At 32.3% G+C, this 27,093-nt stretch overlaps 7 protein-coding genes across 9 annotated transcripts; 4 read left to right on the top strand and 3 right to left on the bottom strand.

The window, feature by feature from the left end:
* The first annotated feature begins 140 nt into the window (after positions 1 to 140).
* LOC126848687 (type 1 phosphatidylinositol 4,5-bisphosphate 4-phosphatase) lies at positions 141 to 2,379 on the top strand. The gene is made up of 6 exons (XM_050589764.1): positions 141 to 362; positions 476 to 660; positions 752 to 961; positions 1,062 to 1,202; positions 1,287 to 1,341; positions 1,418 to 2,379. Exons 1-6 carry the CDS (start codon positions 278 to 280, stop codon positions 1,501 to 1,503), a joined length of 762 nt encoding a protein of 253 aa, XP_050445721.1. The 5' UTR covers positions 141 to 277; the 3' UTR covers positions 1,504 to 2,379.
* Positions 2,380 to 2,884: 505 nt separating this feature from the next.
* LOC126848899 (lipid droplet-regulating VLDL assembly factor AUP1-like) lies at positions 2,885 to 5,410 on the top strand. Its single transcript, XM_050590195.1, has 3 exons — positions 2,885 to 3,128; positions 3,411 to 4,321; positions 4,442 to 5,410. The coding sequence occupies exons 1-3, from the start codon at positions 3,088 to 3,090 to the stop codon at positions 4,666 to 4,668; spliced, it is 1,179 nt and encodes a 392-aa protein (XP_050446152.1). The 5' UTR covers positions 2,885 to 3,087; the 3' UTR covers positions 4,669 to 5,410.
* Positions 5,411 to 5,987: 577 nt separating this feature from the next.
* Positions 5,988 to 8,395, bottom strand: LOC126848898 (succinate-semialdehyde dehydrogenase [NADP(+)] GabD). The gene is made up of 2 exons (XM_050590194.1): positions 8,256 to 8,395; positions 5,988 to 7,945 (listed from the first exon to the last, which is right to left on the bottom strand). Exon 2 carries the CDS (start codon positions 7,922 to 7,924, stop codon positions 6,401 to 6,403), a length of 1,524 nt encoding a protein of 507 aa, XP_050446151.1. The 5' UTR covers positions 7,925 to 7,945; positions 8,256 to 8,395; the 3' UTR covers positions 5,988 to 6,400.
* A 56-nt stretch (positions 8,396 to 8,451) lies between these two features.
* Positions 8,452 to 10,146, top strand: LOC126848901 (peptidyl-prolyl cis-trans isomerase E). 2 transcript variants are annotated; one of them, XM_050590198.1, is made up of 4 exons: positions 8,452 to 8,586; positions 8,791 to 8,960; positions 9,288 to 9,647; positions 9,774 to 10,146. In XM_050590198.1, exons 1-4 carry the CDS (start codon positions 8,553 to 8,555, stop codon positions 10,089 to 10,091), a joined length of 882 nt encoding a protein of 293 aa, XP_050446155.1. In that variant the 5' UTR covers positions 8,452 to 8,552; the 3' UTR covers positions 10,092 to 10,146. The 2 variants fall into 2 exon arrangements, with proteins under 2 accessions (XP_050446155.1, XP_050446156.1); XM_050590199.1 differs by having other exon boundaries at positions 8,475 to 8,620.
* Positions 10,147 to 10,723: 577 nt separating this feature from the next.
* Positions 10,724 to 12,931, top strand: LOC126848900 (dehydrogenase/reductase SDR family member 4-like). 2 transcript variants are annotated; one of them, XM_050590196.1, is made up of 6 exons: positions 10,724 to 10,926; positions 11,164 to 11,253; positions 11,541 to 11,718; positions 12,048 to 12,272; positions 12,365 to 12,517; positions 12,627 to 12,931. In XM_050590196.1, exons 1-6 carry the CDS (start codon positions 10,856 to 10,858, stop codon positions 12,795 to 12,797), a joined length of 888 nt encoding a protein of 295 aa, XP_050446153.1. In that variant the 5' UTR covers positions 10,724 to 10,855; the 3' UTR covers positions 12,798 to 12,931. The 2 variants fall into 2 exon arrangements, with proteins under 2 accessions (XP_050446153.1, XP_050446154.1); XM_050590197.1 differs by lacking the exon at positions 10,724 to 10,926 and having other exon boundaries at positions 10,942 to 11,253.
* Positions 12,932 to 15,829: 2,898 nt separating this feature from the next.
* LOC126848797 (uncharacterized) lies at positions 15,830 to 22,947 on the bottom strand. Its single transcript, XM_050590009.1, has 8 exons — positions 21,770 to 22,947; positions 18,576 to 18,777; positions 18,088 to 18,208; positions 17,876 to 17,986; positions 17,456 to 17,572; positions 16,604 to 16,882; positions 16,225 to 16,513; positions 15,830 to 15,978 (listed from the first exon to the last, which is right to left on the bottom strand). Exons 1-8 carry the CDS (start codon positions 21,788 to 21,790, stop codon positions 15,871 to 15,873), a joined length of 1,248 nt encoding a protein of 415 aa, XP_050445966.1. The 5' UTR covers positions 21,791 to 22,947; the 3' UTR covers positions 15,830 to 15,870.
* Positions 22,948 to 22,955: 8 nt separating this feature from the next.
* On the bottom strand, positions 22,956 to 25,958 carry LOC126849340 (arylphorin subunit beta-like). The gene is made up of 6 exons (XM_050591070.1): positions 25,740 to 25,958; positions 25,157 to 25,493; positions 24,562 to 24,962; positions 24,164 to 24,483; positions 23,732 to 24,084; positions 22,956 to 23,362 (listed from the first exon to the last, which is right to left on the bottom strand). The coding sequence occupies exons 1-6, from the start codon at positions 25,956 to 25,958 to the stop codon at positions 22,956 to 22,958; spliced, it is 2,037 nt and encodes a 678-aa protein (XP_050447027.1).
* Positions 25,959 to 27,093: the final 1,135 nt, after the last annotated feature.

The following is a 27,093-nucleotide window of genomic DNA, read 5'->3' as shown; positions in this document are numbered from 1 at the left end:
AAAATGACTTCCGAAACGCATCCGTTTTGGAGCAGCATTTACTCTAGTGCGAAAACTTGAGGGCGACAGATCCACTGTAGAATCTAGAGTCTAAAGTCTAGACGACAGCATCTGCGGTTTCCGTTCTACGTTGACGCGACACCGCGGTCGATGCCAGAAGAATTCGTATTTTGTCATCCTTGTTATCGATGCACCGGGAGCAGTTCTGTCAAACAATAAGTGCGGAATTGTTGTCGAATTGTCGCGGCAGTGAATCGATCCCACCGCGTCGTTCGACATGGGAGACGGCAAGGAGGGCGAGCGGCAACCGCTGTTGAAGAACGAGAACGTCACGTATAGCTCACATGGTAGCGATGCGATCGGTACGTATTAAAATGCGTATACCTATACCATGACGAACACGTTCGCTCACGGTTTTCCCGAAGGCGTGCCGCCTTTGTACACCTCGCTGATGAGAAGTATCGTCTCGTTCCAGACGAGACACAATCCAACGTCAACACTGTGTCGCCGATTGGGCCGGATGAATTACCGCCGCCGTATCAGTCCGCGACGCAGGGTGGCATGCCGATGGTCACTTGCAGAGTCTGTCAAGCGATGATAGATATTTCCGGCAAGAGGGATCAGCACGTCGTCAAGTGTTGTCAATGTAACGAGGCCACGGTATGTGTTAAAAATCATTATATCCTTCACTTTATTTGTTTACTACATTTAAGTAAATAACAATGTTTCTTTCCTCTTTTCCATTATGAAGCCCATACGGAATGCTCCACCTGGAAAAAAATATGTACGATGTCCATGTAATTGTCTGCTAATATGCAAAAGTTCTTCACAACGTATTGCCTGTCCAAGGCCGAATTGTAAACGTATTATTAATCTGGCTCCAAGCCCTATTACACCACCAGTTTTGTCCATGCCAGGCATGTGCAGGGTAGGCTGTGCTCATTGCCATGATACATTCTTGGTAAGCAAAAAAATCACAATATTTAGATAGAGAAATATTATCTTTTTTCTGTTTCAATTTTTATTTTGGGAAAAATTTTGAAAAAAATTTTGTCTTTCAGTTTAACACATTAAATAATGCTTTGGCACGATGTCCACATTGTCGTAAAATATCTTCAGTTGGTCCAGATTTTGCTAGAGGACGAGGGATTGTATTCATTATTGTTGGAATTATAGCTTTAGTAATTGCTATAGCTATAACGGCAAGTATTTTAACTCCAATTCTTGTTTATGTATTGAATATTTTTATCTCCATAATATTAATTTTACACTATATGTAATTACAGGTTGGGACCTACAAATATGTAAAGGCAAGTGGTGGAATTTATGTCGCTTATGTTGGTAGGTTGACAATTCATTTTTAGCACTCTGTCTTTATTGAACATTCTCGTCCATCTAATTTAGGATATATTTTTAGGTGCATTTTTATTGGCAATCTTGTGCTTGGGACGCAGCATTTATTATTGTACAATGAAGATCAGTTTGATAGAAGGTCCCATGTAGTCTAAAAAGCAATGAACAATCCCCTTGAGAGATGAATGTCATGTAATCTGTTTAGATCAAATGTTTATAGTAATGTGACATCTCAAGTTCGTTTTAAGACAAGAATGATAGATATATATATATATATATATACATATACATATACATATACATGGCCATATGTGCGTATGCAGACCTGTATTGTTTATGATAATAATGCATGTATACATACATTCTCTTATATAATATGCATGCACATATGAACGTGTTTCGTGATCAGAAAGAAAGCATTTTGACATTTGCAATGCTTTCTTCAGGTAAAATAAGATTATAGGAAATTTCTCTCGGAGAAGTCTTGTTTTATGAAGAATTGATTCTCTGCACCTTTATATGCGCGTAGGATCAATTATGGGCTCCAATTTTTAATTTCAATATACTGACTAGAATACACTCTATAAATATATACAAGCTTTCTACAATACATTATGTATATCGAGTGCACTTAAATAAAATCAAAGTGCTTATAATTGTTCCAAACATAAGAATATAGTAAATTTTTAAATTCGTACATAAGTCTATGCAAATTGTGTTTTTAAATTTCTTTGTTCTATATGAATATCTGTATCGAAAATATTAAAAAAAAAATCGTATCAATTATTTCAAATAAATTTCTGGATTTATATAACACATGACACATGTATGAGAAATTGTATGAGACACAAATGTATGGGTGTATATATTAGTTATATCACTATTAAATATCGCAATTAGTTAATATAAACTTTCAAATACAATTATTACACAGAAAATGCTGCAATTTTTAGTCGTCAAAGATACATGCAAACGCGATTTTGTCCCAGGTATGAAAATAAAAATAAAAATATATTTCTTGTAGTATTAAGCGACGCTTTTCAACATACAGATCTTATAGTTTACACATTACTCTTTCAAATATAAATCTTCCTTCTACAAACGTCTCTTCCCTATATAAATTCCTTTACAATGAAAGAAGTACACTTGTTGAAAAAATAATAAATTTCGTTTTGGTAAAAAATCAAACGTGTATTTTGTATAAAGTATTAATAAATTTGACAAAAGAAAGAATCAATCTTATAAAAATAACTAATAATGATTAGAAGTATTTGTTACATATATGAAATAGAATTACAAAGTGTATTATATCAAAAATTTTGAATACTTTTTGTGCAATATATACGGTCTTGTGTATATTATTTCAGCAATCTCGGATACTGTGTCATCTATTAAATTATATCAATTATATATGTATATACAATTATATTTAAATTATATGGGATATTCTATAAAATAATCCCTCGATGACTGACAATATAACTTGAAATTCCCGCTGAGACACTGTAAAACAAAATCCCTAGTGTCGTGACATATGGAACAGCTGATTATAGAAAGTGATGAAAAGGAAAATCCGCATCAATTAGAAGGTTACTGCTGACAAGCATGTAAAAAAAGAATAAAATAAAAATCGCGTCATTGTCTGAACGACAGTTAACGTAACGATTTAAATACCGCAAGGAAATACCGAACGGAAATTGCACTTTTAAATGTAACAGATGTTTGTTGTGAGAGATGTCACAAATTGATATCCAGTATTTGTTTAACAAGAGCAGGTAAAAGATAATCTGTAAATATTATAAATATATAAAAGCATGGAGTCATAGTCATTATTCAATTGCGTTATCTCGTAAATGTCGTCGTAAATATTAATCGAAAAACAAAAAATGTTTTTAAAAATAAAAGCCTATTGTTCTTTTTCACACACATATGTGGTCAGTAAACAGAAAATTTAGAGAAAAAAATAGAGACTAGATCTACTCCTCACTGCACAATTGTCATCAAAATCTTATACACTGCATTGAAATATATAACCAATTGTGTTATTGTGAATTTAGGTTTCCTAGCGGTTGGCGACTTCTACTTGTAATATTGTATTCACCAGTGGGTGTTCTACTTGTGTCACTGCGATTACTCGTAACATTACAACTTTGGCTTATCGCATCGCTATTACCAGATTGTAATCCTCTTCAAACATTCTTAAATTACGGTATTAGTTTTGCTTTTGGAATCATAGTTAAAGTTGATACTGAAAGTGAACTCAGAGATAAGCAATCAAGAATAATAATTGCTAATAATGTGTCTGTTCTGGATCATTTTGCTATACATCGAACAACGGAGACACTAATTCCTAGTGTTTGGGAATTACCCGCTGCTCTGAGTAAAGCACTGGGATTACAAAAAATGGATATGAGCAGTAAAGAAATACTGATTGCCAACATAAAGCAATTTCTTTCCACCTCTATGTATAGCATCGCTATACAACCTGAATTTGGCACAACTAATAGCAAAGTCGCTCTATTGAAATTTAATTCTTGGCCGTTTAGCATAGAAACGTCTGTTCAGCCGGTCGCCATCAAAGCGTCAAGACCAGAGTTCGTACCTGTGCACATTACCTCATTGGCTTCAACATGGTGGACGGAAGTATTTTGGTTTATGTTCGTCCCTTATACAGTTTTCACACTCAAGTACCTGAAAATTAGACAAAACTCTGATCATGAGACTCTTGTGCGGGAGGTAGAAAGGGATATTGCAGCTGCTTTAGGACTTAAAACAAGTTCTCATACTGTATCAGACAAAACAGAGTATGAAAAACGTTATCGCATGGAAATGATACTTAATAATACTCGTTCTAACAGAAGTACGCCAAATTCACAAGTTATACATAGCATAGAAATACAAAGAATGGTTCGTCAAGTCAGCGAAGTACTTCCATTGGTCCCCCATAATGTGATTCTCCGAGATCTTTGTATGTATTATACACAAACATCTGCCTTAATTTAATTGTATCAATTTTATACAATTATATAGTACAGTTTTTTTGATAATAAAGTAATTACTAAATTAAATTTGCTATTTTATATTACAGTGAAAACTCGGAACGTTGATGTTACAATTGCCAATATTCTTGATGGCATAGTTACTTATACTCCAGAATCAAATCCACAAACACCATTGTCTATAACATCTAGTGGATCTCCAAATTCTGCAAAGGACAAAATATTGGGTACTTCTTCCTTCCAAGAAAAGAAAGCTAAAATGATACAAGAAGCCAGAGAAAGGTATATTAAAAAACACGGGCTGACAAATTGCTGACATTCTTATTGTTTTATTCTGGTTATAACACTGTCAATGACAACATGTATGTAACTTGTTTTATTGCATATGTATTATATTTACTATTACATTATGTGAATATATCTTTATTTCTAAAATATGATTATATAATTATACAAATACCTATCCAGTACAATCATAAATGCCAACAAAATTATTGTTTTATATAATTATCAGTGTTATCATATGATCATAAAATAACAGACTACATATGAAAAAACAACAATAAGGAAGATTAAGAAACTTATATCAGATTATCAATTTATAGTAGATAAACACAGGATATGTACAGGTACATAATTCATTTTTCTTTTTATATCAAAAGCTAAAATAAGATATATGTTTTTTTTATTATTATAATAGAAATATTACTACTATTCAACGGAAATTAAGAACATTCTAAAAAGAATTAAACAATATAGATATAATAAAAACTCTTCCTTTTTTTATAAAATTTTAAATGAATTTCAATGTATTAATTTTGTAATAATTAAGCTGTAAAAATGACAATTGAAAAATATTTTAAAAAAGCAATATAGAGAGAGAGAGAGAGAGAGTGAAAAAAATAAGATGTGTGTAACAAATTATGTTATTGTTTTCATATACTCTAAACTCTTCTAAGTTTTCTACTTGTTTAGTAACAACATGAGTTAAACGTATTATATAACTTTTGTAGAAAAAGTATGTATATGCAGAAAAAATGTATCTTAAATATTTCTTATATGTATATTGTACTCTATTTACAAAATTTGGAAGACTTCTTTTGTAGTATAATACTTTACATAATATAAAAAATATAAAATTTGTAACAGAAAAGATAGATTAGAAAAATACAATCAATATTTTTTTATAATTAATATTTGAATCTATAAAAAAACTTAATATATATTAATCTTATTCAATATTAAAATACTATACTTAACGTTAACATTTAATAAAAATAATGGTATCAGTTTGACCTTGAATGTCATTTTCAAAATGATTCACGAAGTTGATCTTAGATAGGATTAAGCACTTATTAAATACAATTTGAAAAATTTATAAGTCTTTAATAAATTGAAATAGAATAGTGTTAAAGAAAAATCTAAACATCTGTGCAAACTAATATGTATGGTTTCATTTAATATTTATATAAAAAATTATAAAAATTTTTATTTGACATTAAAAACAATAATTGTAAGATCAAACTGATATTATCGTTTTCCCTTTAGTAACACTTATCTTTTTTTCATAATACATAAAAAAAATTGGAGTGTAAATACTATATATATATATATATATATATATATATATATATATATATATATATAAAACTCCCACTCTATATATATCAAGCAATATATTTTGTACATTTTATTAAGTGGATGTGATATTAATTAATAAAGCTGCTTGAATTTAAATTAATTTACATAAAAGTAAATCAAATATACTATTTCCAATGTTTGTTGTATGAATTTGCAGCAAATTATGGCAGATAAATATACTTAAAGTACTAATAATAATATGAACAAATATCTAATTACAAAAATCCTATAAATGTTTAGATGACAGAGTAAAACCTTTGTTTTCATTTCTCTGCTATTGTATATATATTAGATTATATAATTAAATTATATAGCCTATTATTGTCTATCAGCGAATTATATCATTATGGAATAACTAAATGATTGCTATTCAAAATGCATATTATATCGCCAACTTTTTTTGCTAATCAGCGCTTGAGATTTCCTATGCATACATATTTGATATCGAGAAAGTCTTCGACCCCGTATTTAGAACCTTCTCTTCCTAAGCCAGATTCCTTTACCCCACCGAAGGCAGCCTCTGCGCATGAAATTAATCCCTCATTGACTCCTACCATACCGACTTCCAGTTTTCGCGCGACTCTAAATATCTGCGATATGTCCTGCGAGAAAAAGTATCCTGCTAAACCAACTGGCGTGTCATTGGCTTGTCTTAATACATCTTCCTCGCTGCAAAACTTATTGATCACAGCTACGGGTCCGAAGATTTCTTTATTGTATATTTGCATGTCCTTAGTTATTTCGGTTAATAAAGTAGGTGCATAAAACAGCGGACCGAGATCCGGTAGTGGACTACCGCCGCAATGTACCTTAGCTCCCTTTTGAATCGCATCCTTCACCAAATCGTTCACCATATCTAATTGACTTTTCTTAATGAGCGGTCCGTGAGTGACACCCTCTTTACTACCATCTCCCAACTTAATGTCCACCTTGATCCTTTCAACAAATTTCTCGACAAACTCATCAAAGATATTGTCTTCCACGAAGAATCTGTTTGCCGAGACGCACGTTTGACCAGTATTGCGGAATTTACTTGCCATGGCACTATTTACAGCTAGATCGACATCCGCAGTTTTAAATACGATGTATGGCGCATTACCGCCCAGTTCGAGGCCAAGTCGCTTCATGGTTGAAGCGCATTGCTTGTACAAACTTTTTCCCACGGCTGTGGAACCGGTGAATGATAACACCCTTACTTTGGGATTTTCGCACAGCTCCTTGCCAACGGCAACGGAATTTGTTACGCTCGTAGTGAGTACGTTCAAGACTCCTGCAGGAAAACCCGCCTGTTCCGCAAGATCTGCTAATGCCAGTGCCGTCAATGGGGTATCCTCGGACGGTTTCACGACGCACGTACAGCCAGCAGCAAGAGCAGCGCCTGCTTTCCTGGTAATCATAGCATGTGGAAAATTCCATGGTGTAATTAAAGCAGCTACTCCAACTGGTTGTCTTAATAAGAATAATTCCCTGTTAGGTACAGGAGATTGCAAAATTTCCCCGTCTATTCTTCTAGCTTCCTCTGCAAACCATTCCAAGAAGGAATTTCCATACTTAATCTCTGCCCTAGACTCAGTGAGGGATTTTCCATTCTCCTTAGTTAAAATACAAGCGAGATCCTCTGAATGTTTAACCATCAGATTGTACCAATTTCTAAGCAAATCGCTTCTCTCTTTGGCTGTAGTTTTACTGAATGATTCAAAAGCTTTGGCAGCAGTGTCAATGGCTACTTGAGTATCGGCAATATTCATATCAGGAACACAAGCAATAACAGTATTGTCGACCGGATTGCAAACGGGGAATGTTTGCTTGCTACTGGCACTTATCCAATTTCCATTGATATATGCATTATCTCTCAAAAGATGCATTGATCTATAATTCAAAGGCATGTGATGGAATAGATAACTTTGTAACAGCTTTATTCTAACAAACATTTTCTTTCGGGCAGATGTGTCCTACAACAAATAATCATACAATAAAAGATAAATTAATATTAAATATTGTACTTTGGAGTTGCCAAGTACATTTGAATCATGTGTTATTATTGATCTTGATTTATAAATTTTATCCAATCTCTGTAATTAGATTCTTTGATGATACATATCATCATATCAGAGATATCAATAATTGATTGCATCTTATTTTTATGTGACATATCCTTTTATGTAAATATGTAATCAGAAATCCACTATCATTTAATAAAATCATTCGCTTTATCAGAAATACAACAATCGGAAATCTAACAATTGTTTTAATAAAACTTACCCTTCACTTGTTAATCCGATGATTTGCGCGTCGCTAGCTTAATTGATGTCCCACCGGTCACTTGACATTAACAATTGAAAGGTAGCGATTGACAGAACGAACTTATATAAGCAACGTAATTTCGCATCGTATATATACGTATATACATATATACAAACTCGATTTATAAAGTGCTGAAGTGTTCGTTTGTCGCTGCCGGCGCGACGGCGTCTTTCAGTCAATATATATGCTTCGTTATCGAATCTGATTGTTCAAGTTATATCAGAATCACATTTAAACAACAACGTATAACGCATCATGAGCGGCAATACAAAGCGAACCATTTACGTAGGCACGTACGGATTAGTAATCAAGAATTTTTACCGGTAACTTCCTTTAATGCACGCGTTTATCGTGACTTAACCCCAAATCTAATGCAAATTTGATGCCGTGTATTTGCGAAATAATTTATTTAAAATGTTACGATATTGATATCGCGAGGAGCCATAGAGTTAATTGCGCGCAGCAAATTAACGATATAATTTTTTTCATTTAGGTGGTCTGGCCGAAGAGGTCGACGAAAAGGTACTGCACGCAGCGTTTATACCCTTTGGAGAAATTGTTGATGTTCAAATACCATTGGACTATGAATCTGAAAAACATAGAGGATTTGCATTCATTGAATTCGAAATGGCAGAAGACGCAGCTGCAGCTATAGATAATATGGTATATTTGTAAAACAGTATATATTATCACAAGTCGTTTAATAAATAAGAACAATAATCTAATGTTCAAGATTTTTTAAAAATTGTCATAAATTGCTAATTTCGTGAACAATTTATTGATTATTAAGATAATAGCTCCTAAAATCATTGATAAATTTTATTTATAGGAAATAGTATATTATTTAAAGGATAAAGATGGGATGAATGCATTAATGCTTTTTTCTTATTTTTTCTTATGTAATCTAATCTTAAGTATATGAGCAACATGACATTTTGTTTACCTTTGTATCATGATAAGTCATTGAAAATAATCTATGTTAATCAACAGAATGACTCGGAATTATTTGGCCGAACAATAAGGGTAAATATTGCTAAACCGCAAAAGATAAAAGAAGGTTCATCAAAACCAGTATGGGCGGATGATGCTTGGTTACAAGAACATGCAGGAGAGACATTGAAAAATGATGATAGTGCAAAGACAAATGATGTTACGCAACCAAAAAAAACAAAGCAGAATCCTCAGGTTTATTTTGACATAAGCATAGGAAAGCAAGAACTAGGTAGAATTATTATGATGTTACGAGCAGACATTGTGCCAAAGACCGCAGAAAACTTTCGAGCTCTGTGTACACACGAGAAAGGATATGGATATCAGGGTAGCACCTTTCACAGAATTATTCCAGACTTTGTATCCTTAAATGTTTATTGTTTTGAAAAATGTATTTTTTTAAATAATTTTACGTTATTTTTTAATTTCAAACCTTTAATACAAGTGTAAAATTAAACTACAAAATCCTTAATACAAGTGTAATAGATGTGTCAAGGAGGCGATTTTACAAATCATAATGGTACAGGTGGTAAGTCGATCTATGGCAACAAATTCGACGACGAAAATTTTGAACTCAAGCACACGGGTCCAGGAACCCTATCAATGGCAAATTCCGGCCCAAATACCAATGGATCGCAATTTTTTATGTGTACAGCCAGAACGGATTGGCTGGATGGAAAGCATGTCGTTTTTGGACATGTTCTTAGTGGATTAGATGTGCTCAAAAAGATTGAAAAATGTGGAACAAAAGCAGGCACACCGACGCAAAAAGTTGTTATAACTGCTTGTGGAGAATTAGTGTAGCTATACTTTTATGTATATAAAATATTTTCTAATAAATTATGATTTATATAAATAATTTGCAAAATATACAGATACATATTATTTAAAACGTTTACAATTACATCCCTGAAAATAATTCTATAAATATTTTATAGTTTTATAAATATATGATGTAAACATTTCCATTATTTCTTTCAGAAATATGTATAAACATATGTTCAAATTTTTTATTTCTCGTAACATGTAATGTCTAAACCAAAAACACTGTTTAATTTTTATTTTTTTTAAATCAAGCGACATTCCAATCTCATACATCATCAAGTAGCAATTATTTCCCAATACGAGATAGTGAAAGAGGTGTGCTAATACACGTATACTGTCAATACAGGTGTGCTAAATATTAATACAAATATTAAATATTAATACAAACGATCTAACAATATGGAGATTTATTTATATCAGACCCGTTCACGTTCATCGAACATAGATAAGGCTTTATCACTCGACTTTATCGGTTTTTTTTTAACAAAGTGATGCAAACGAGGAAGTGATATATTATAATGTATGATAAAGCTTTAAAAAAGATTCTGCTTACACATGTATATAATATAACCTGTATTCAAAACTCTTATAATGATGTTAGCATGCTGACAAGTCGAGATATAAACATAAATAAAATAGAATCTAAATACACGATAACAAAATCAATAAAAGTGTTCACCAGTGTGTAAATATAACATCGACTTATCAGCACGCCATAACATCGTTGTAAGCGCGTTCTGAATATGGGCCGAGATATAAGGAAAAAATGTTTTTCTTTAAGTTTATTCCGCTTTATTTTACGAAATACGAAAAGGTATTATATACAATGTATTCAAAAAGTTTCAAGACTAATTTTTTTCAGCCTTGAGTCAATACGTTAAGTTTGCATGCATTTAAATATTTTATGCATATAGCTATTGCTACACTACTGATACCACACAATTGTATAAATATCAGGATTTAAACAGTCGCAACTCATATTAAGTTTGTCGTATCACGAAAGACGTTGTTTCATATTCTTCATAATGTTACGTGCTTCAATTATTCAAAGTGTCCGAAGATATAGCTCTAATATAGTTTCCCCCGTAAAATGCAACCGATTAGAAGACAAGATCGCGATCGTAACAGCATCGACGGATGGGTAATATAAAAATTTAATATTTGTTATTAACTCGAAAATTTTGTCTGAATTTCAGAAACCTAAGCCTGTTCTAATAACTATTCTTGTAACAAATCTGCTATCGTTATGCAACTATTTTTCGATATGTTTTATTTATATTATAATTATTAAATGCATGCAGTAAAAAGTTACAGAATAGGCATGCGGAAAGAAAGAGATACTTTTCTTATTTGCGAAACTTATTTAGCTATGCAACATTCTGAACACAGCATTTAGATTATTCTTTCATATTCTTTCAATTTCTATAGAATAGGACTTTCCATAGCAAAACGTTTAGCACAGGAAGGTGCTAAAGTGATGATTAGCAGTCGTAAAGAATTAAATGTAAAGAATGCTGTAGAAGAACTCCGATCCGAAGGATTACAAGTTTCAGGTGTTGTTTGTCACGTGGGAAAGGCAGAAGATAGAAAAAATCTTTTTGAAAAAGTAAGCAATAATAAGTAAACAAATTAACTCTTTCGGTTATTCTTTGTCTTTCTCTTTTTTTCTCTTATTTTTTCCTCTTCCTCTCTTCCTCTCTCTTCCATATCTTTTTCCTTGTTCTTCTTTTATCTTTTTTTTTTCCTCCCTTCCTCTCTCTCTCTCTCTCTCTCTCTCTCTCTCTCTCTCTCTCTCTCTCTCTCTCTCTTTTATTCCGTGAGATATTTATATTTTATAAAGTGCGTTCTTTTCTTTAATTACAGAGATTATATTATATCTAAAAATAATAATTATTATTGTATTGAAAAATAATATAAATTAATGAAAAATTGCAGACCAAAGCCAATTTTGGAGGTTTAGATATTTTAATATCTAATGCAGCTCTTAACCCATCCACTGGCCATACTTTAGATAATACTGAAGAAGTATGGGATAAAATTTTTGATATCAATCTTAAATCTACATTCTTGCTCATGAAGGAGTCTCTGCCACTTCTCAATAAATCATTTTCACCTTCTATTATTACTATAGCTTCAATTGCTGCATATAGAAGTTATGACGTAAGTCTTTTCAAAGAAAAACTTTTATTTTCATGTCTTTTATTTATTAAAAGAACACATCCGTAGTAGACAAAATGTTTTATGATTTATAGTTTCTCTCCACATTTAAGTCTCTTGGTATATATTCAATTAGCAAGACTGCTTTATTGAGTTTAACTGGCGTGATTGCAACGGAACTTGCACCTCAAGGAATCCGCGTAAATTGTATTGCACCCGGGTTAATAAAGACTAAATTTTCAAAAAAGGTATTATGTCATTGTTTAAGTCATTATTCAATTTGTTGTTTTATTAAAAGATAATCTTTCGTTGTTTCATTAAAAGATCATCTTTTGTATGAATTTTTTACGTTTTTAGCTCTATGACACACAGGAACCATACGATTTTTCTATGTCAAAGATTGCTATGAAAAGATTGGGAACATCAGAAGAGATCGCGAGTGTAGCCGCTTTTCTAGCAAGTGATGATGCTTCTTACATTACTGGTGAAACTATAGCAGTGACTGGTGGTCTAATTTCAAGACTTTAAAAATTTATTTTAAACTAGCATTATATTGTATAATGTTTTTAGCATTGTACAATGACATTATATAAAATCGCTTAAATATTATCCAATGTTATATATATGAGCCATTTATTTTGAAAGTGGCCTAAGTCCATTTATCTTCAAATCGAGATATTTAAGGGTTTGCGTTTCAATGAATTTAAAAATATACGTATAGGACACTAATGAGTCATACTGCTTAAGTGTATCTAACGGTGTTAAATTTATAGTTCCTATTAAAATAGTGGCAATTATTAAGTGAATAATATGCGTTTTCTTATCAAGAATGGAGTTAGACCACTTTCAAAATTAACAACCAGATTCATTATAAAATTTGAAGGTGCCCAAGTCCATTCAACATAATTTAAGATGCTTCAAATTGAAAAAAACAATACTGAATTTATTTTACATATCTTTAAAACACTTCAGGAACATAATTTATGCGATTCAATTAACTACATAACGTGCAAAATTACAAACATAAATTTATTACAAAACAATTTACTACTCATCTACATTTTGTGCGTGTGAAAGGGATTTGAAGTAATCATGATGTTCCGGTGGTATATATCGTAATAGGTCCATTATGTCCTTGAATTTTACTGTTGTAATTTGTCTGATATTTTTATACAGTGGTATCAATACAATATTTTCGAACTTTCTTGGTCTACCCCGACGAGGTAATAAATTCAGGACTTTAAAATTTTCATTCTTATTCATTGATGTCTTATAGAAAATTTTATACGGTTCATTTCTGACAAAACGCATCCAACATATTTTTAGCCAGTTTATTGATTCTCCATCAGAATTTTTTACTCTTTTAAAAATTGCATCTTCTAATAATTTTGTTGATACAAAATCTTCGTAAAGCAATACATTTTGTTTGTTAAAATTTCCCAAACCCCAAAACTTCTCAAAAATATTCTTTCTTTCTTTTTCATCGTAATTTTTTGTGCATGCATTCCGACAACGGCAATCTTTGTTTTCGAAAATTTTTTCCGGTACAATATTTCCGGTTTGAGTACAATATCTTTTTCCTGAATTCCGTTTAATCTTTCGCACTTTTTGGATGTATGATTCATCAATTTTTTCTCTATTGTTATTCATATCTTCATCCCCTGAAGACGAATATTGTTCTATAATTCGGTTTCTTTTTCGATTTTTTTAAAAATCATTACTTACTATTTCTTCTTCACTATCTGAACTAAATAATAGTCTTGTTCTGTTCTTCCCAATGGGTGAAATAATTTCTAAAATTTAATATTAAATTTTAAGTTTTATATTAATTAAACGTACTGGTTATTCAACTAACGCAATTGTCCAAAAACTGAGGTTAACTTATAAATACTAATTAATTAAAATTACCTTCATCACTACTTTCCGACATTATCAATAGTAAATATATCTTGATTATTTAAGTATAAATGGAGTTAGGCCACTTTCAAACTACACGGTTCGATTATTGAATTAACTCTGAAAACTTATGTGTCAAGAATTATCGTATTTGCTCGGATTATAAGCAACCTGAAATGCTTTACTGATAAATAACATAAAGTTGTACATGTAACCATGATAACTGGAAAAAATTAAAAAACGGAGTTAGGCCACTTTCAAAATAAACGGCTCATATTTATATATGCATATATATATATATAGTATATATATATATAGGTATATATGATATATATATACAGTCAACCCTCCTATAACGCGGTGAGTGCGTACCGCGTTGTATGGAAACCGCGCTATAAGAAACTCGGATTTAACCGTACAAACCAGGCTAATTCGTAGCGCGTTCTATGGAAACCGTCTACCGCGTTGTATGGAAACCGCGCTATAAGAAACGCAGAATTAGTACAAATCACATTATTCGTACCGCGTTATATGGAGACCAATAAGGACAAGATAAATTATAAATTATTTTTATTGAATTGAAGAGTTTATATAAAGAAATGATACCAAAACTAAACTGAAAAACTGTTTTCCAACAAAAACAAGAAAGACTTTTGTAAAATTTAATCTTTCAACACTCATCCTCGCTGTCAGATAATATGAGTCGCCTAACTCGTCTTCTTTTAATAGGCAAAATGTCTTCCTCACTTGGCTCATCTTCACATTGGTTTTCGATTGTAGCTTCCGACTGCCTGGACCTACATGAAACTGGCGCCATCTTTTCCCTTATAATTCAAATAAGCCCTAACGAACTAAACATAGGCTAAACATTCTTAGGCTACGCGGAAGGAACTTATGGGATGCTGTTGACGGAAATCGCGCTGTAAGAGTATCGTGTTATAGGAGGGCTTCGAATTTTCAGCTTCGCGTTATATGGAAACTGCGTTCTGAGAGTACCGCGTTATAGGAGGGCTGTCGCATTTTCAGCTCCGCGTTATATGGAAACCGCGTTCTGATATACCGCGTTATAGAGGTTGACTGTATATATATATATATAAAATTTATAAAATGTAAAATAAAATGTGTAAACTAAAAAGAAAATCAATCAATTTCTATTTTATAAAAAATAGTTTGATTAATAAACTGTGTAAAAAACTGATCTCTTACATCCCTTCCAGTTATGCGTGAAACCATTATTTTTCTCATCGTTATATCTGGAAATAATACTTCCACGCATCATCAACAATACTCTCTCTTTCTTATTTATTTCTTACATTATATTATCATATTCAAATAAGATATCTCATCATTATTCTAATTAATATAACGCATTGGATTTATCCTTTGTATGACTAAACTCGAATCGATGTACGCCCGTTCATTATAATATCGTGTATATGTGTGTTTATGTGTTTGTGTGTGTGTGTGTGTGTGTGTTTGAACGCTTTAATATTATATGTATATAAACAAATGTAATGTATAAAAAATGTATAAACAAATTTCATATAAATATAGGTAAACGCATCAACGTTTGTGACTATGCGATATTTCAAACGACTTGGATGACAGAGTGTCGCTTATTCGGCTTCTACAAAACGGCGATTAAAATAATCACTCGATAAAGTAAAACTTTCTCGGGATGGAAGTTACCCGGATATAAAACTCATCATAATTCGATGTTGGAACTGCTGCGACGGACGTATCGATTAAAGTAATCCGGTCGCCAACACTTGCAACTGCCCGGTACCAAAAACCAATCATAATACAATCGTACCTAAAACAAAAATATAACAATATATCTAAAGACAATATTTATACATAACAATATACATAAAGATTAGGAATACACAATTAATGAATATTAGTAAATAAACACATTTTTTTATTACTATCTATAATAAAAATCTATAGAAAAAATAAAAAAAAAAGAATGAGAAGAATTATTAAGGGAATAATAAAATTCTCCTACGATGACAAACAGTAATTTTGAAAATATTGTGTTTTACAAAAAAGATTTTACCTGGAAGCAACCCATCTCATCGACACCGTCGCAGTGATGTTGCTGAGAGCCATTGTTATTACGCGCCTCTCCCGTGGTCGCGCGTTTCTGCAGATATTGCTGATAATTTTGGAAGTCGTGGACCGGCGGCGGCGATCCGGCGACGGGATCTCTGGGATTGTTGGATCCTATACCGGCCCCTTGATTTTCCTCCAAGAATGTGTCGGGATAAAATATCTCGGCCACCAACAGACTCGTCCATCTCGGTGATGACAGGCATCCGCCATCCAGGTAATGGCATCTCGATTGCCTGTGAATATCAGTCAGGGGGATTTTAAAAATATGACTTCACAAGGCGCATAGAAATCGCGTAAATCTCTCTTAATGCGCTGCATCTTACATGCATCTGGTGAGCTCGATGGTCTGCGTGAAGTAACCCTCGTAAGGTATCTGCACTACGTATCTCCAGACACCCTGGTAATTCTTGGCGAAGACGGGGGTCGCGTATTCGACCTTGGCCGGACACGGCGTCGGCGGGCCTGTATACTCAGTTTTCTCCTGCGAAGGTATACGTTCACCTCGACGATACTCGGATGTTGAAGGTTCGTCCCGACGTTCGATAGCCGACACCGATGACGTAATCGGTTCACCTTGAATCGCTTTATACAACATGCACACTCTGTTCGTGCGATGTGCGCGTGTGTATTAAGAAGAGAACACAATATTATTTTATAATCAACATGAAAGATTTGGATGTACATATATATATATATATATATATATATATATATATATATATATATATATATATGTGAGAACTGTCTCTCAGAGATACTTTCTAATTGATTTATTTTTTACAGAAAATATTGAGGGAAAAGTCATTATTTGCCACAAGAATATACAGTCTTTAATATCACAGATATCTTTATAATGTATTAAAAAATCTGTCAAAGTAAAGTTAACTTGAAATTTTTAATGAAAAATAAAATTTTATGCTTTACTTTTATTTTTTTGAAGTTTAATTTCCAACAAGATTTCCACTTCCAATTGCTTGCAATTTAGAACTAATGATCTTTCGATGTATTTCTGTTAAAAAAAAAAAAAAAATGAATTGCTAAAAAAATTTATAGATAAAAAGCAGTATTGTTAAGTGTGAGAAACAGATTCTCTTTATGTATAGTATATATATTTCAGATATAATGTTGCTGAACTTGTTGAGATTCTTGAAATAGTATGTAAGATATATACTTACACTCCGGCTCCATTCTCGCAAAACTTGCGACCATTTCGATTGATATCCGTGGCTAAAGTCAAATCCGGATTAGATCTTTTGCTTCTACCGTGTATTTCTTCTTCCTCCGTATCAACACTACGAAAAGAGATTGTTTATTGATTCGATATATCAAATTGATGCATGCATTTTGCAACTAAAACAAAAACTATCGTGCACCAGTATCATAACATATTTATTTACAAAATAAATACTGTTGTTGATGGTATCGATGTATTTGTACATTAAAAATTTAAATTTTACTCATGTATTTCTTGAATTCAGCAAAAATATGTAAAAAAAAGACAATAAATATACAAATATAAAAATGAATTTAATTTGTACAAAAATTTTCAGCTACATGCAACGTACTCTATACGAAAGATACCTCGGACTACTTACGAATTTTGCGACAGCGAATGCACTTTGGCGACTTTCGGCAGCGAGTCATCAGCCTTGAGGATCGGCAATGCCTTACTGAGGAATTTGAGGGTATGATTCTTTATCAGGGCGCTGCGAAAATAAAAATTTTAAAAATGAGCATTTTAATAAGATCATTAAAAAGGAGTCTCTCTTACATAAATATAAATTTATTTGATTTATTTCTCACTTACAAAGGATACGACGAGCCGTTCACATATTGATTCATTGGATTCCGCGGAATGTAGCCTTTATTTAAATCACCGCAGATGTTATGTATCGATACAAATCCCTTTCCTTGCTTATCCTTGCTACCTAAAAGTCAAATGGTGGCAATTAAAATTGAAAATTACCCTTTTGCGATTCAGTCCGGAGATGTACAAATTGACGAAAGTTTTTTTTTTTTTATTATTTAATGTGGAATACACTTGTGGATTACAATAAAAATTTTAAAGTTAAAAGATTATTACACGAGAGGCATAAATGATTATTATTAAAAATTTTACTCGATAAAGGAATTTTCGTCTGAGAGATATAAATGAAATTTTATTCGCCTCGTATACGCTCTTCTCTCCACGCGCGATGTAATCGCGCGTTAAAAATATTTTTTTATCTTCAAAAAGAACAAGCACACGTTTTTAAAAGTGTGACACTTCTTATATACCGCGTATTCCGGACCTACCGTAACATTCCTTGTCGCTGTCGATGTACGGCGGTGGCCGAACTTTGGGTGGTTCCGCATTTGGTGATTCAACAAACGCGTAATATCCCTCCGGGGGCTCATCCCCTCCTCCTTTAATCGATTCGTTGTCGTTAACGATCGGCTTAATACTTTTGGACTTCTCGTGATCTTCGGCGTAAGACGATGCGCACAAGAGTATCATCTAAACAATAATAATCATATTTTTACGAAAAGACATAGATTATCTTTTAGTAGTTAAATAAAAATACAATTGAATTTATCCTATAGCGTAATATGCATTTCCCGTTATATTAAAAAAAAAAGAGATTTTTAATCTGTTTTAATGTAAAATTAATTATTTAAATTATATGCTCTAAATATTTTTATATTTGCCGGAAAGATTTATGAAGGAAGAACCAATAATTCTTAGCCACGCACTTAACTACACTCTAGTTAATTAATTTACTTAATTTAAAAAAAAACGGGAGACACATTTAAAATAATTATATAACGTGTGTAATTTTTGTCATAGTAAGTCTGTATTTGATTCATTCATGATTTTTTCATTGTCGGTTTCTCTGCAAGATCTCTTTATACTTCCTGGCGTAATAATAACGGCTAATAAGTATTACGTTATATCGCGATTACGAGAGAGGTGTTTACTCGTAGTTACCGAGGTATGCGTTGGGTGCTAACGGTACACGGTCCACAGTCGACTCTTATCCGGGCTGTTCAGCCTATTTTATAACGCGCATGTTACTCGATCGTTGCCCTACTAACCGGTGCATTACACTGTGTATACCGTTCTACTGATGATCTCGTCTTGCTCAAGGGCTAATAAATCGGAGGAAAAAAGTTTTACTTTATTGCTATTATTTATTTCTTTTTTTCATATGTGCAATAAAAAATTTATAAAATTTAATTTTTTTTATATTGAATTAAAATGAAATTGTTAAATAATAATGAAAACATTTATTAATTTAAAATGTATGATTTATTCTATCAAAATAATTCTTTCTCAGGCATATCATTGAATTAAATATATAAAAAAGAGAAATGTTATAAAATCTATATTTAGGAACCTAAAAGCTTAATTTATCTTATTTATTTTTTATTAAAATTAAAGAAGAAAAATTATTTAAAAAAAAATTAAAGGAAAATTTAAAATAGATTAAAAATAAGTTAATTATAAAAAGAATTAATCTAAAAAATTATATAAGTTAATCAAAATAAAGTTTTTAAAAAATTAATATTAATATCTATCTAAATTGGTTAATTGAAGAATAAGTTAGTAATAATTTAAAATTAAGTAAATTAATTATTTTAAAAGTAGGAATGAATGAAGATGAAAGAATTATAAAGTATAAAATAATTTTTTTTATTTCAATAATAGATAATATATAAAAGGAAATAATTTTTTGAATAGTTAAAAATAAAAATAAAATATCTCATGAGAGATATGTAAAAAATGTAATTATATATAATGTGTTATGATGTATCCTGTACGTTGCGAGTTTGTCTTTTAATTTTTCGAAAATCGAGAAAAAATTCTACGCATAATAATTGTCATTTTTTTATTTCAAAAAAGTAGAATTTTTGAAAATAATAAGCTTGTCGAAAACAGTTTTGTACATCAATGACGTCCATTGATTTCTCTCTTTAAAATAAAATAGATTCTATTGAAAGAGATTTTAATTTAGAATTAAAATTAAAATGGGAAAAATATCGACATTATATATCGCAGAGTGTTTTGTGCTACTTTATTCAGTCATAATGCAATAGCCTGATCGCGTTACATCTACTTTATTTCTACAATCTACTCGTTGCATATACCAAAATGTGATTATTAATTAGCGAGTGGCTCTTTACTAGATACGATCTAGCTCGATGGGGCTTGAGGATTTTTAATGTAGAAATTCCTTCTCTGCGTTGCCCGTACAAGGTGGATGTCCGTCCTACTTTCTTGCAGTAGATTCGAGCGTTAGGAAGTTACGATACAGTTACGAGGACAATGACGTCTCCGAACCGGTCGACAGAAACGGTAGACTCGATTCTTATTTAGCGGGGCATAGCCGATGATAGCGCGATTACCTAACATTATTTAAAAACATAACTTCAAAATTATAATTTTTGTAATACCGTTAAAAATTATTATTATCTTTTTTTCAGTTTTCATTATTTTTACAGAAAATAGATAATCGTGCAAAGTTTATTGCTTTCTCTAGTTTTGTAATTTTGCAATAAATCCGAATTTAAAATTCGGGTTAAAAGATCTCTTTTTCTCTTTTATTTTTTCTTTTAGAAGAATTTTTATTTGCGACTACTTATTATTTTGATTTTCTTATAAACTGCTTCCATATATACAAGATGTGGCATTTAAATTATCACACCTTGATATCATAAAAACTAAGTATTTTATAAAAAAATGTTTCAAGCATGTTAAAAGTTGCTTTTGAGGGGGAAAAAATAGCATTATTTATTTTTAATTTGGTTTTTGAAAGTTATTTAAAGATTATATTCTTATAACCCTTCTTGAGACATTTTTAAAACAGTATAATAAAGTATTTTTTTATTAAGTATTTTTCGAAATATATTTTACATCTTAATCTGATATATTTTGATATAAAATATGAAACATCTCGTGAAATTATGTATATATATTTAGTTTTTGATAATCTTATCGTAATACTTTTTCTCTGAAACTCATTTTTTTTTATAAAATGCTTTAGTTTTATGATATTTATATATGTCAATTTAATAATGCAACGTCTTGTATGACTCTAGAGTTTCCTTTTTTTTTTATTTACGGATTCTTAGCTCCAATTTAAAATTTAAATTTACTTTATCAGAGGTGGAGAGATATCTATGAATTCATATGCAATAAATTTCATAAAATTATTTAAATAAATTAAATTTTTTTTTATTTTACTTAGATAAACAATTAATACTTTTCTCAGTGTTTAAAGTATTTTTCTATTTTATTTTTTAAATAAAAAATTTATATAGATGCCGTGGAAAATAATAAATAAAACAGCACATTAAATTTTTGATAAGGAACAATATTGGCAAAGCATTCGTAAATTAAAGAAGACGAAAGAAAAAAATTGGAGCGATCTATACAATTCACTTAATCATTGATCCCAAATTATGTCGCGGTTGTAAAAAGAAAAATTATTAAAGAAAACAAAACTTACGACAAACGTGCGAAATTCCATGGCGCGTTAGTCCTGAATGTGAAAGACAAAGAGAGAGCTAAAAACGTCCGTTTTTCGCGAGAACCGCGACTTATCAAGTTTTCTTCTCGACACTGACTCACGCGAGAGCTTCGGTTAAGTCTACGTACCTGCCGGTCAACAGTTATAGCAAAACTGAATTTCTTGTCACTCGCATTGCTCGAGGAAGCTTACCTTCACCTTGGCCGCGTACTTGATCGCGTGCATGGTGGAGGAATGCGCGAAGGTATCGAACTTGGAACGATTAAAGAAAAAGATCACAATATAAATATAATTATATTACACGTAATTATTAACCACAATAAAATTATAAAAAATATAATATACGAAAATTGTGTAATGCAATATTAAAAAAAGAAATAATTCCTTACGCAGAAACAAATTGAAAATGTAAAATGAATCATTCCTTGTTAGATATTTCAATATTTTTTTTTTAGAAAAAAAAATTGATTTTAATAATTATTGAACAATATTGACGATATCTTTTCTCTCTCCCTCTTTTTTTGCTAAACTTGAATAATCTTAAATGATCACTCGCTGCATATTCTCTTGAATTTGTTTCGACAGAATCCGAGTCATAAATAAAAAATTAAAAATATTTTATTAAAAAATAAAATAAAAATAAACTCATATATTATTATTTATTTTTTCAGTAATTCATTCTTTGTTCTTTTAATTAAGATTTTAATTGCTACAATATTCTATGATTTTTAATAACTATGTTGAAAATTAATAACCACTTTTGGAACACATGCACATGTATTTATACTCACATTATGATTGTTTTTCTCAGCTTGTAAAACATACCTAACATATTTCATATAATTCTTTAATTGTCAAAATTAATTTTTTTAAAGCTTTAAAAAAAAAATCATTTTATTTAATTTTTACAATTATTTCATAAAAAATTATTTCAATCTTAATTATACCATAAATCATTGTTCTATGTAAAAAATTTTAATTAAATCATAATAATTTTAAGATGATGATAATAAAAATGTTTTTTGTGTGAAATCTTTGAAAATCTGAATCATCAAAACGTATATATATATATTTTTTTTTTTTTTTTTTATTCAAATACGTCTCGTCGCGGATGTGTGGTTACGTTGAATGATAGAAGACTTAAGTGGCATAAGACAACAATATCTCAATAAGTGACATTCAGCTCATTCTCATCTTTGTGAAAGATCAGAATATCCTTCAGCATCATATTCGATCCGTTGTAGCGGAAATTGAGGGTAGGCCTGTCCAATGGGAATCCGAGCGGCTTGTTGTCGAATTTGTAGCCACCGAAGATACGAGACATGTAGAGAATCGGTTCTTTCTCAATTGGACTCACATATACGAAGATCTGGAAAGGCATGCCCTCTTTCTTACCCTTGGGCAGGAGAAGACGCTCGGGGAATCCGTAGACACGTTCCGCATACGAGAGAGTGTCTGAGCCATCCAAAGCTTTGAGTATCTTTTTGTAAAAGACCTCGCTCGGCTCCGGATCGGGTACCACGAAGATGCAATCTTCACTGTTTCGGACGATCTTGTTCGCGCCGGCGTTCACTATAATGCAATATAAAAAAAAGGATTTATTTCCAGATATGAAAAATGAGTATCTAAATGACACGAAGAAAGAAAATTTTATTATCTGATTTAAATGTAAGAGCGATCAAATTCTTTAATGCCACGATTATGTATATATTAAAAATCTGACTGAGGAAATTTCTTTGTGCAGAAATTCCCAACCGTCACTACTTTTAAGAATTAATTCGTTTTTCTAAAGAGGAAAATATATAATTTGCAGAGAAAGAAGATTGAAAATCTCTCTGTTTAGACAACGACTGATAAAATTCGTGTCAGCTTTTTTTCTCTTTTTTCTTCGTGTACGATAAATTATCGTTAAATTGAGAAAGGAATTAAATTGTTACTAACAATCGACTATCCAGTTGTCCATTTCATAGAAGTAATATACGTTTTCGGCGATCTCCAGAGGTTTATGATGAACGTTATACTTCGGCCCGAGGAAAATACGTATCGCGGCTTTCATCGGTTTTTCGGCATTGATAGAGAGATGGAAGCTGAACGGTTTGTGATTGAGACGATACTGACGAATTTTGACCAACGTATTTTCGGCCTCCTCCTCGTTATTGATTAACAAACCATTGTTGATCGAGGAGTCAAATTGATCGAAAAAGGTAACCAGCTTATCAACGACAAAAGACTCGACCTTTATCTCGGGATAGATAATCTCGTCCTTGTCGTACGGTTTCTGATGCATCTTGTATCTGAAAAAAATTATATTCGAACATATTATCGAGAGAAAGATGTCATATTATGAATTCTCTATTTCTTTAAGCCTGTTACCTGTTATGATAGAACTTAAATATTCTCTTATAGAGACGGTAGAACGCGGGATCTCTCATAGACGTGCTGTAAAACTCAAAGGCGCTAGGTACAATCTGAGACGAGGTTGACGGCTCCAGATTGTATCCGAGAATCTTTCTCGCGAACAAATCGATGCTGCCGTAAAAGTCGCGGTTGCAGGAATCCACGTTGCCCTCGATGATGTTGCCAAGGATGTTGAGGCCCTCGGGCGAGTAGATGTTGATCTTATTACCGGTCGCGTCTAAGACGAATCCGGAATCGATGGCGGCCGAGACTCGAGATTCCATGTCTTCCAAGTCCTAGAAGCGGATTTTTATTTAAAAAAAAAAACCGTTCCCGATCACTCTCTCGCTGCAGCCGACAAAATTAAATCGCACCTTTATGTATGCGTACTTGTAGTAGGGGAATTTGCTCCAGTAAGGCCTCTGCGGCAACGGCAGCCCGTTGTGATAGTTCATCGTAGGATAGTATCCGGTGTAGAATTCGTGGTGCCAATCGAAATCCTCGATCTTACCCATGTCATTTGACAGCCGTTCCAAGAAGTATCGGGTCAACAGCAGCTTGTGACCGTAAAGGTATTCCGAGCCGCGCCACTTTTGCAATCCGAATTCCTCGCCCTTAAGCCAGAACGGATTGTCGCTCCGGAAGTAGAAGTAGTAGGCGTTCAAGCCAATGTCCTCGGTGAAGTAATTGAGCTTGTGCTCTAAATCGTACTCGTGCGATATGTACCATGCGGAATAATTCGCCGGGATGATGTAGCTACCGGGCTTCTTCGAATCTGCAAATTTAATTTGAGGACAATTTTTTTCGACGAGTCTCCGAAGAGAGGACGAAACGCTTTGTCAATGTTTAAGATCATACATGAACTTCATTAAAGTTTATACAAATAATGAGCACACGCAAGAGAAAGTTTTGGTATGGAAATTTTTGTATGGACTACCTTCAATCAGCAAATGAATCACATCAACTCACCAGGTTTACCGAAGAGCTTCGCGTGTTGCGCTTTTTTGAGTACTTCGGAGTTGAAGAACCCATAAGGATACACCTCGTAAATAGGCGGCAGTTGAATGAATCTGGTGTCCTCGCGGCGTATAATGGCGATAAAAAGGGCGTACGCGTATTGCATCTCGTTCATGTAAACGCGCGCCCATAGCGCGGTTTTGTAAAAGGTATCAAAGTCTTTGGCATAGTAGAATAGACGGAACAACGCGTCTATTTCCTTCAAATGCTTCGAATAGTATATGGAGCTGATCTCACCGCGCGCAAGTACGCCATTTTCGTATATCTGGAGGAAGTTCTTTACCGCGCTCTGTAAAAAAAATCAGATGAATAAAGACTATAAAGGTATCTTAATATAAAATATATGATAAAGGATAATTTATATTCGCGCTATCACATTTTTCCAAAATTGTTCTATTACGAAATTTCATTGTTCAAAAATTTTGTTGCTCAAAAACTTGAACTCCGCGAGAATTCGAAAGCGACCCGATTAGCAAATAAAAATAAGCATAATTTCCAATTCCGTTATCAATTGCATGATTGATACGATGTTTACCGTGTTAATGTAAGAGTCGATGTTGGCCTCGATATTGTACGAGCGGCCTTCCTCGTACAGGGGAGGATTGACGAGGGCGGGTTGCGGGACGTGATACAAAAGATTGTAAATCTTCTTCTGCTTAAGGAGAAACTCCTCGTCGGCGACTTTGACGGTATTGTAATCGGCCGCTACCAAACCGACGGCCGCGATGACGGCCAGTGCCGTCAGGAGTTGCATCTTCAGCAAAACTTTCCCCGACGCGCCGAGTCGAGAATTCGACTGCGACACAAGATGACGCGCTTTTATACATCTAAATCGAGCGTGCAATCAAATCGATAGGTCATAGGGGCGAATCGTGGATGAACCGTGCTCGATATCGAATCGGCAATGTTTTTTGTTTTTGTTTCGTCGACAGAGTGGATATGCGTTGCACACGAATGAACGATTAATCGTGGATCTTCAATGCAAGTGCATAAAATTTTGCCAAATAAACATCGTTATTAATTAAAAATGAATATTTGTTATAATCGTTACAATGTTAATGGATTCTTTCTCATATGGAAGATCATCACACGAGATATAGTTTTTGAATACACTTAGTCGCGCGATAGATCGAGAGCATATTTGTACAAGTGCACTCTATGCAGTCGTGTTTACAACAACAAATATAAATTAAATTATTTAAAACGCCTCTCAAGAAATGATATGAGAGCTCATTAAAGGCGCTGTAAATACGTGCCTTATCGCATATGACTTTTGACTCGAATCCAAATTTATATCACGTACATGGTGATTTAATTGAATTTTATTTATGATCATATTTATATATTATAATCATACTATATAATTTTATAGATTTAATAAATTTTCCTGGCTCCATATACTATTCGAAGCATTTGAAGGGAACAGACGCGTTGTTTCGTCTATTCTACTATGCCAAAGACTTTGACATCTTCTACAAAATCGCGCTAAGGGCGCGCGTTTACCTGGCAGAAGAGAATATGATACTTCTTCTATCAATTTTTTTTAATGTATTTTATGATGTATTTTATTAATTGAAAACTGTACGCGCTGGTTTTTAATTTATTGATTCTTAGAATGTTTTATCTTTTACTAGTAACATTTAATTCTTAAATATTCATTTTTTTTAAATATTGTGTGTACTGCAAACATATTGTGTATATTGCAAGCATATTTATTAGTAAAAATTAAAAAAGTAATACTATTTTTTATTATTTTATTATTATTATTTAATTTGTTTTGTTTATTTTTATTTTGTTTTGTTTATGCGACCAAATATAAATATCAAGAAATATATTTCATAAACTAAGAAATTTCTTATATCTGTTGCAATCATTTGCACGTACGTATG

This window comes from Cataglyphis hispanica, chromosome 4 (genome assembly GCF_021464435.1).
Source record: "Cataglyphis hispanica isolate Lineage 1 chromosome 4, ULB_Chis1_1.0, whole genome shotgun sequence".
Classification (NCBI taxonomy): Eukaryota; Metazoa; Arthropoda; class Insecta; order Hymenoptera; family Formicidae; genus Cataglyphis; species Cataglyphis hispanica.
Note: the sequence above shows the minus strand (reverse complement) of the source record. Positions and strands in the feature narration are given on the sequence as shown.